The sequence below is a fragment of the Centruroides sculpturatus genome, unplaced genomic scaffold (genome assembly GCF_000671375.1).
Source record: "Centruroides sculpturatus isolate CEXI.00-Female unplaced genomic scaffold, Cexi_2.0 scaffold668, whole genome shotgun sequence".
NCBI lineage: Eukaryota > Metazoa > Arthropoda > Arachnida > Scorpiones > Buthidae > Centruroides > Centruroides sculpturatus.
The window spans coordinates 80,388-91,033 of NW_019385523.1; the positions used below are offsets into that span (position 1 = coordinate 80,388).

General features: G+C 33.4%; 1 protein-coding gene across 2 annotated transcripts in view; it reads left to right on the plus strand.

The window, feature by feature from the left end:
* The window catches only part of LOC111639794 (multifunctional methyltransferase subunit TRM112-like protein), a 21,663-nt gene extending 20,530 nt beyond the window's left edge, over nucleotides 1-1,133 (plus strand). For both annotated transcript variants that reach the window (XM_023385738.1, XM_023385739.1), the window contains exon 4: nucleotides 1,004-1,133. In XM_023385738.1, coding sequence (XP_023241506.1) covers nucleotides 1,004-1,105 — 102 coding nt within the window. In that variant the 3' untranslated portion in view covers nucleotides 1,106-1,133. The remainder of the gene's footprint in view (nucleotides 1-1,003) is intronic.
* The last annotated feature ends 9,513 nt before the right edge of the window (nucleotides 1,134-10,646 follow it).

The following is a 10,646-nucleotide window of genomic DNA, read 5'->3' on the forward strand; positions in this document are numbered from 1 at the left end:
AACGAATATGATTAATCTTAACACTCTACTATGTCATCCAAACGAAGTAGAACTGATTCTTCTGCATCAAACAAGAAAAGAAAAACTTTATCTTTGGAATGTAAAGTTAACATTATTAAAGACTTGGATACAAAAATGAAAATTTGTAAATTGGCAAAGGAGTTTGACCTACCAGAATTGTCGGTCGGAACAATTATAAAAGGTAAAGAAAAAATTCTCAATCTTTAAATTCAATCATCATTCGTAAACGTCACGGTATTATCGCTGAGATGGAAACAATGTTAAAATTATGGTTTGATAATCAAGTTAGTGTGAAAAATTGTATAATAATATAATTTGTTATACATATGTATTATCTAAGATTTTATTAAACATTTTTTTCTAAATTATTGTTTTCTTTAGTCTCCGGCCCAATTAAAAGTTATTTGTATGTATTTATATGCAAAATTATACCCCGATTTACGCGGTTATCGCTCGGTCCCACCTATCGCGTAAGTCCGGGGTATGACTGTATTTGTGACTGCTATTGCTTCGCTACCGAATTAGTGAGTTAGTTGTCGGAGAATAAATACAAAACAGCTTCTTAGATAGTAGTATGTTTCATAAAACTATCATTTGCACAGATGTCAAAGCTGGAATTCGGGTTAATCTTGTGGTAATTATTATTTTAGTGCATGGTTAAGAGAGAAAAATGTAAATCTTGGAAACTTATAAAATATCCTTTTGCAAAAGAAATTTGAATGAAAATTATAGATTACGGTAAAGAAAACAAAAGAAATTGTCAATCTTTTACTTGAAAAATACAAAATTAAATTAGAAATGACATAATGATTTGTGTTTATCGAACTAAAAATGAAATGTTCAAAATTCTAATTATTTGATGATTGAATATTTGGAATAGAGCCAAACCTACACATATAGTAGTCAATATGAACAACTTTTAGAGAAGCTATAGTTAATAATTACTTGTAATATTTAATATTGAAAATGTAATTTATTTTAGGTTGACGTAATATCTGGCGATCTTCTGTGCCCGGAAACCGGCAGAAAGTTTCCCATTACTGACGGAATTCCAAATATGTTATTAAACGAAGACGAAGTTTAAATAAAAATAAGTTATGTATTTTAAATTATAACGTTTCGTCTCATTTTTTGCCATTCTTTTCGTCTTATTAGATATTAATTCAGATGTTTTAATATATTGCGTAGCTTTCAAAACCGTGCTACTATTTTCATGAATGATAAATTATATCTGGATATCATACATTTTAATGTCATTAATTGTACATAAATTTCTATGTAATAAATTTATTCCTGTATAAGAATACTTGTGATGAAACTCATTTAAATAATCTTTATTTAACTCTACAGTAATTTTAAATCTAGAAAATGTATATAATTTACATTTGTATTGGTGTTTAACGGTTCTTTCATTTTCCGTCTTTAAACAAATAATGCTTTAAGATGGAAAATGTACCGTACAGTACATATAAAAGAATTTCCATAAAATAGCGCGTGAATTTAAAGTAATATAATCGTAATGTCGGATTAATTCAATTTTGACAGGCAAACGAAGGAAATCCAAATACGGCAAGCGTTTCGTAGAAATCGAAGAATATAAGAGGACTTCGGTGTCCGTAATAAGTGTAATTTGTCCAAGTGAAAAGCTCATTCTCTTCTTGCAATTAGTGAAGTGCACGCAGTTAAATGATACATAATTCTTTCCAAATGGAAAAATGTAAATTTGATTTTTTATACTTGGCAATAGAATCTTATTGTAATCACGTTTAATTTTCTACGAATTTTTAATTGTATAAAATGAACGAATTCGAAAGTATCTTTAATTTAATTTCCGTTTTCCAAAATTTTCTCATAATAAAAGTATATTTTTAACGCCACTTACTAGAGCTCGTGTTCTATGTATACTTTTATGCGCAATAAAATGACTATACGTTTTTAGGAGCTTCGGAAAAATCCATCACTTTTTAGTCCCTTTTAAAGAAAAAGTTTTATCATTACTTTCCCTTTGTACTGTATACCACTTATTAATGCAGTTACAGTATACATAACATTAACAAATGTCTACGGGTTGGCATTTTTCTTATAGTTTACTCTTTTATAACATTTATATTTTACGTTTTTTATTGAAAAGTTTTAAAACACTACTACCAAAATTTTTGCGATTGAGTGACTTTGGGCTTTTGGCCGGTTTTTTCTTCGACTGTCTGATAGCTCTGTTTAATCCATCGTTTACGTGTGTAATCGCCGTATTATGTATTCGTCGACTATTTATACGTCTCTACGACGAACGTATATTCCAAGTAATAAGGAAATAACCGCCGATATCGAGTTGCAATCTGCTGTAATATGCTTCTTTTTTCACTTAAAATATTTTAAAAACTAATTAAACAGACTTCTAATTGTGCGAATAATTTAAATTTTACTTAGGCTCTTTATTTTTACGTCCAGCGCTGTCTTCGTAAATTACATTCTACATATAGTATAAGACTAAGTTTGTAGATATGGCTTCGAGAAACATTCTTTAGTGTTAACTGTTGTCGCTGCTGGAATTTTTACGCTAGCAATTTTGTCTTTTATTACCGTAAATGATAAAGGCCGGAAGGCGAACGGCTAAGATGACGAGCTGCCTCTCTGGGGGACCCGAGATCGAATCCGGACGAGTCAAAAAACTTGAGGAATTTTTCGAGGATGATACATTCGGATATGTCGGGCTCCATCCCTCGCCACTCAACCACCCATCGTGGACCTAACAAACTCGCAATGGGTTCCAAAAAGGTAGAAAGTTAAAAACATCCATCTGTAGCGACGTTGACACTACAGTATAATATAAATGTTGAAATTAAGAAAGCAATTGAAGATGAAATATTACAAAACAAATGTTCGTAACATTACCTGTAATTTTCGATGAAAAATGTACCGAAAGTCGAGTCACGTATTGAATATGTTGGAGCAGCTACGTAAGCGTGCCAATGGCAGTCCGTTTTATATGAAACCAAATACTGTATCGTTGCTTGCTTGCCAGCTTGCTAACTGAATTTACTTATAAGATTAATGTCTATAAATTTTCCAGATGTGTACAAAATGAAAATGCCGTGAATAACTCGATTAAATTGAAATTGAACAATATTTCTATTAGATATTCAAATGATCCTACTTGATTTATCGGAAGTACCTTTTCCATATTTTAAACGTATCTCTGTCAATGCTAGAGTAAAAGTACACATCCATTGCGTGTCCATAGGAAGAATTCTGACAATCCTATTACGCAAGGATGTTAAAATTCTTCTTGTGGACTTGATAAAATTTCTTAAATTGTCATTATATGTAATACAAATAGATGTCGGTACGTTAAACGGTAATCAAAGATTTTATTCGTGTATGTAAAGAATACGACCAATAACATTTTATTGCCTGTAAATTGCATTAAATATTAACAAGCTGGTTGTTACTTCCATTGTAAAGCGTATTTTATAGCTTACTAACAAAAATTTATCAATGTAAATATTGAGCATATTCAAAATTTCAGCATGCCAGAAATATCGGAAGAGAAAAAGAAGAAAAATGGCGAATGATGTGGACTTGCACGTTACGTTAAATTTATTTTTCAACTTATTTAATGAAAAATGAAGATTTTTTAAATAACTAAATCAATCGTAAGATTATACTTTTTAACAACTAAAACAAATTATGTCATGTCTTACGTATATTAAAATATTCTATTAATGTATTAACCGAGTTTTAATTTATTCAGGATTTATTCATCAACAAGATTCAAAATTTCCAACCTAATAGAGCTGCCATCTTGTTCGCTGGGTCTGGGATTTTGAACAGAGGTGCCGGCTGCACTCGGAGATTTTGAATACGCTCATTGTCACGATCCACCAGTGGCCGAGTGGATAAAACTACCGAGCACAGGTAATTAATTGGTCGCGGGTTCGTGCCTCATCAACCAGCTGATCGAGTGGATTTTCCGGACTTTCTTCGCGTGTAAAACACCTAAATAGGGCTCGGATTACCATAGAGGCACTTCTTTGACAGATGGCTGACGTGTTGCACTAGCTAATTCCATCGAACCAAATATTGTCTAGATATTTAAATTTGAGTGGTGAAATTTAATAATTAACTGTAAGGAAACGTAAAAATTTCTTATCTTAAATACATTTATTCTATAAATATCTATTTATTTAATAATATAGACCCAGCTTAATTAAAACAAAGTAAACGTATTTAAAACAGTTTTGCATCAATACAAAAGGACAGACAAAGAGCTCCATGATTCAGAGTTTAAGGTTTACGAATTAATTCAATTTATTTGATCGTGATTATATTTATTTAAAACACGTTGAATTAAGGAATAAGAAACATTTAAAATCCACAGGTAGAAGAAACACGGGACCCTCACAATCGTCCTAACAACTCGGGAACAACACTGTCACGGCGGATCAGACCTTTATTTTGAGGTTCTTCTCCACCTCGATACGCTAAAATTGTCTAAAAATACTCTCTGGTGGCGGCACAATTTAAAAATTACAAAGGACGATTGCGAAGGTTTTGTGTTTCTTCTACGTCTGAATTTTAAATGAATTTATAGTTAAGTCTCCGGTTATGTGAGTTGCAATACGAACTTGTTGAAAATGTCATCATCATCCGTTATTCTCCACTACAGGAGATAGTCCTCTCCAATGACTTTTATCCCGAATTATTTGCATCCAGTTCATCTTGTCTCTATTGTATTTCGTCTCTCCATATCATTCTTGGTCGCCCGTGCATCCTTCTACTTGATTTTGTGGGTCCATTCTGTTATTCTCTTTGTCCATCGATCATCTTCCTTCCGACCTCCAGGAACTCTCCATCTCTCTCTATCCATACACCATTCCTCCTTAATCCCCGTTTTTACTTCACGCTAACTTTACTCCGTCGTATCAGGTTTGCCTGGGTCTTCCTCTCTTTTTCTTTTTTTTTTTTTTTGTGGAATGCATTCCATTGACATTTTCGGGAGTCTCTCGTCACTCATTCTTTTCACGTGTCCAAACCAAATAAGTTGCTTTCTCTGTATTTCTTCCAAAACCGGCTCCTTCAATCCCATTAGATCTTTGATTCTCTCATTAGTTATTCTTTCTCCTTTTTGATATTCTGCACGATGTTCTCGATGCATCCATTTCAACCGTTGTTACTTTTCTCTTCTCTTTCCCAGTCATTCTTCGTGCCTCCTCCCGTATAACAGAATGCTTTTGACAATTGCATTATATATTCTTTGTTTTTTTCTTGATCTAGTTATTTCTTCACTCCACCATATTCCATTTAATCTTTTTACTACTCTCTTACCTCGCGCTAATCTTGTATTAATTTCTAATGTATCTCTTCCATCTTGATGAATTTGTACTCCAAGATAATTGTAACGCTCACATCCCTCAATCTTTTCTCCTTCCAGTTCCGAGTCTGTTTTAGCCCCTCCTATGTATAAATATTTTGTTTTACTTAGTTTAAATATAAACCTCTTTTAAAACATTCCTCTTTTATTTTTCTTGTCACGTATTCCAGATCATCTTTATCTTCACACCGCAACAGAAAACTCCAGGAAAATGAAACCGGAGGAATTGTATAGTAACCCATTACGCCATATCTCTAATCCTAGTTCGTTTTCTTACTTCTTCAGTTTTCATCTGATATATTATCCTTAACATAATTCTCTTGTCATCTTGTCATAGACCGTGTCTCCAAACAATATGTCAGCCGGGCAAATTACAACTGTCGAAGATTTTCTATTTCGGACACATTGGCACGTTTTTATCATACGGCACCAACTCGTTCATTAATTAAGACTATCTTCTGAACACGTGACACTCAGATAAGCACCCGGGTTTTATTACTTTTTAGTTGTTGTATATAAGTTATATTAACAGAGGGAAAGTATGGTTATGGGTTTTTGACCCATAAAAAATCTTTACATTTTTGCTCTGAGGGGACCTCGAAACGTCGAATAATGCAAGAAAAAAAGAAAAAAACCTTTTATTTTCCTGTTTCTGTATGCATCGATGTGTCTGTGTGGGGACACGATTTTGTTTCCCCATTTTGAAGCTCGATAATTCGTGCGTCTTTTATCAAACATTTTTGAAATTTTGCGGAGACGTTTGTTTATTAGAGAAATCGATATTATTAAATTTTGGTGGTGAAAGGTGGCGGAGTGGGGAGATAAAGGGGATCGTGTGTCGTATCTGGGCCCTTAGTCTCGAGTTTTTCGTGTTACAACTCCCAATGCGTCGAAGGTGTCACGTGGTACCATCTCACACTCCGACGTCAAATCGGTAGTCTCGAGTTATAACTCGCGTGTTTTCCCATCTGACCACGCGAATCGTTGCTCACGTCGAGCCGAGCGCGCGAGATCGCTACACGAAAGTGAAAATGGCCGACGGATACGCAATTCTTATCGCTACCGAAGAGTTAGAAGGAGCCGAAAGACGTTGTTTGAGAAGACAACGAATTTTTCCACCGCGAGTACATGCCATTTCTTTTCGCGTCGAGTCAACGCTAATAAAAATTTTAATTGATAATTGATAAAATTATACAGCAAATTTTTCCAAAAATAAAAAGAAGTATCTAATTCATCGAAAAACAGAATTAAAATGATAGTAAATTATATGTATAAATTATTAAAAGCGTAGACACTATATTAAGATTATTTATTAATCGGAAGTGTTAAGTTCTAATTAATAAATAATCTTAATAGACAAAACAATTTAAGAAATAGATGGAGGAAGAAAAGTATATGAAGAAAGGATTAAATTAAAACACTTTTTCCATTACGCAACGGATTTTTTAACTCCAATACGCCATTAATTTTTCAACTAATTCTCTCCACAAATCGAATTGTTTTTTCCTCGTAAATTAGTTGTCGAATTTTCCACCGTTCGTTTTCTTATTATTTTCTATATACAGGTAACCCCCGTATAACACGGTAGTTACGTTCCAAAAAATTGCCGTGTTATACGAAACAAAGAACTAATACGAAAAGGAGGGTTAGGTTACAAAAATTAAAAAACATGCTATTATATTTTCATAATTAATATAAATATTTCCATTAAAAATTTTTTAAGTGATACATATTAATATAAATTAAACAATNTTTAAAAATATAAAAATTTAATGAATTCGAATGAACAATTTATTGTAAGAACTTTATTTTTTTAATTATTAACAATTTTTTATTATTAGCCTAGTATCATTAATCAACGTCATAATATTCATTTTTATATTAATTTTAATTTTCACAAAAGGACACAAAAAACAGATCAACTAGCTAGTGCACATGTAATCAGAAACGTCATACAAAATAAAACAAGAGAGAATAGACCATTTCAAACCACATTCAGTTGCCATATTAATTACATCATGGCTAAGACCAAGAAAATAAACTACATGCTGCTAAAATGTGCTAGGTGCACATGGTAACTAAATCATAAAGCTTGTAAAACTCTTTATAATGGGGCAATACAACCAATGCTACTTTACACGGTCTCTAGCTGGAGTCATGTAACTAGTAAAAATTCAGTAGTAAGTAAATTACTCTCTCTTCAAAGACAATTTGCCAAGTGCCTCAGAACTACTACTCTGATACTAGCAGAGCTCCTTCCTATGCCACTATGTATTGTAAAAAAGGTTCTAAACTACTACATCAGAACTACAAACATCAACAATAGTCTCTACTCCTATCTATGGTTGTTCATATGCTACCATATTGCAATTACCCTACTATCTCTGATCATCACCCTGTAAACAAGGTTATCCCCAGGGTACATTTGGTGTCATCTGCTAACTCCATGGATAACCATGCAAACATCAATATTTACACAGATGGGTCCAAAAGCCCTGTTCATCTTGGCTTAAATATCTGTCTTTCTCCAAACTGACATATTTTGCACAAAATATGTTAGAATGTACAGATACCCCCACATACTTCCATGTATTGAGCTAAAGATGCTGTCTACCAAGCTGGGCCACTTCACTACCAAACAAAACTCTGTCTATCAACATTTACAGTGATTCTCAGTCTGTCCTAAAAGCTCTATCACATTGCAATAGCAATAAAATCACATATATCCAGCACAATATTAAAAATCTTGTAAAGAAGATAACTTTTATATTTGTTCCTGGCCATACTGGCATACTAGGAAATGAAAAAGCCAACTTTGAGGCTAAGTCAGCTGCAAAGGACAGACTTGGACTACACTCGCATCCCTCTCTCACGCTTTAGCAGCCTAAAGAATTATATTCATGACAATACTGCAATACTGTGCAAAAGTGGAATCAACAATGGTTGAGCAGTAAAATTGATAGAATAACAAGACTATTTTCCTAGCGTTGAATGCAGGTTTTCATCACCACGTACAGATTTAATGTTTGCTACTGCTCAACTATTTACCAAGCATGGTAATTTTAGAAGCTACCAGGTGATGTATAACCGGGCAGAAGCTGCTGCTTGCTTTTGCTCTACAGAAAACCTAGACACTGTCAACCATATGATCTACCATTGTCCAATTTGCAATGAAGATAAACTTATTTTGAAATTGGAAATCTTTACGTTTGGTTTCAGGTGGCCACGTCCACTCAATATGCTTGTTCGGAAGCCACCATTTGATGCTTTTTACAATTACGTTCAAAAAATATGGAAGAAAAGACTATTTCTAATTTATAGTTTTACATTTTAGTTATCACTAAAAGTTGAATACAAATTTTATGTTTACTTTGTATCATGTATTTTGGTTTACGTATTCTTAGTGTTATACACTCATGAGAGTGGTGTACTTATTCTAATAAAAAAAAAGAGAGAGAGAAAAACCACCACACGGCCTTTTTCCTATTGTAAAAAAATGTTTAGAGCGTGAGTTTGCTAGTGTTGTTATTATTTTACGTCACACGAGATGGCATTAGTACAACGAGCGTTCTTAATAGAAACTGCTAAATTGAAGCCAAATTCAATCAAAACTTCACCACTTGACGAGATCAAAAAATAAGAATATTACGTAAGACAAGATCTATTAGCCCTACCCCTGAGTAAGAAATCGTAAGAAATCTTTGACCCCCACCCACCCCAAAATATCTTATGTAATTTATGGACTGCCCCTTACAGATGTTCTGTGTTTTGAACTACAGGTTTTGAAAGACTTCTTGCCAGTTGCATAATCTCCCGTGGAGTCTGTCTTGCTAGTTCTCAGACCTCAATTCCCTAGAATTTGGGGTCTGTGGAGACATTTTCATCATTAGCTGTTGCAGAAATTGCAATATCCTAGAGAGAACTTTATTTAAAACCTTTTCACTGCACAGTAACTTTTCATACACCCTGTATATTACAGATATACGTTAATTGAAAACATTTAAAATTTATGTAATTCTCCTCATATCAGAAAGATAACTACTAGACATCATTTATTCATAAAAAATTTCTATACATATCACACAATAAGCAGAATGGCTAAAGAGAGACGACAATAATTTATTGAATAGCCTTTATAGAATATTTATTCAATTATAGAATTACAGTAGAGCATCGATTATCCGGCTCAATTGGGGACTGGGGTTGGTCGGATAACTGAAAAAACGGATAACAAAAATATGAAAAAATATATTATTAGTATAGTATATTAGTATATCTCATGTAATTAGTATATTAGTATATCGCTATTAACCTACTTCGCGTTGAATTTTCATCGATGTTAAGCCTAACAAAAATTTTTTTAAAATAATAATCGTCGCTATTGTATCGTTAAAAATTAGAAAATTAAGCCTCGTTTAAATACTGGCTCCCTTTCATGGTCGAGCCATGTCGCCAGCTAAGACACGTAAAAATACTATTAAAGTAGCCAAGACATAGCCAAATATTGTAGCGCCACATCACTAGCGGACATTTGAATTTGTCGACTAGAACATCGGTTAATCGGGGGTCGGATAATCGATGCTCTACTGTACTTACATTTATTTATAGTTAGATTAAAAAAATACTAAATAGTAGTGATGTAACGAATATTCGGTTACTATTCGGTATTCGGCCTATTTTTCACTATTCGGCCGAATACCGAATATTTAATCACTATTCGGCCGAATACTTAAAAACAGGATAAATAAATAACAAAAACACAGTAAATTAATCATTTTGGTATTTAGATTTAATGTTATCGAGTTAGTGTTGTTTGTTTATATTTATTTATAACTTGTAACATGCACAAAATAAAAAAGAAAATAATATTAGTCACATGTATTCACAATTTATAATTACAAGTATCAGCACACGTACACACCTATTCGTTGGAGAATCGTCGCACATCCGAGGGTCTGACCCTGCCTATCCTTCTTTTTAAGCGCTCGTCTTTGCTCTTCCCTTTCTCTTTCCTCTATCGCTCTAGTCCATGTATGCCTGTGCATACATCATAATACGCTCTCACGATACTTTCGATTCGTCACTTTTTCGTCGTAGATTTCCCATTTTACAATTACGTGACTTCAGCCTGGTGATAACGGAAAAAAGAGACAGATAGGACGTCGATATAAGTCAAAGTTATGATTTCACAGATTCGAGACAGCTTGATAGCCCGAACGGCCCCAGGCTTTCGCCCGTGCACGCTAAGTGACTT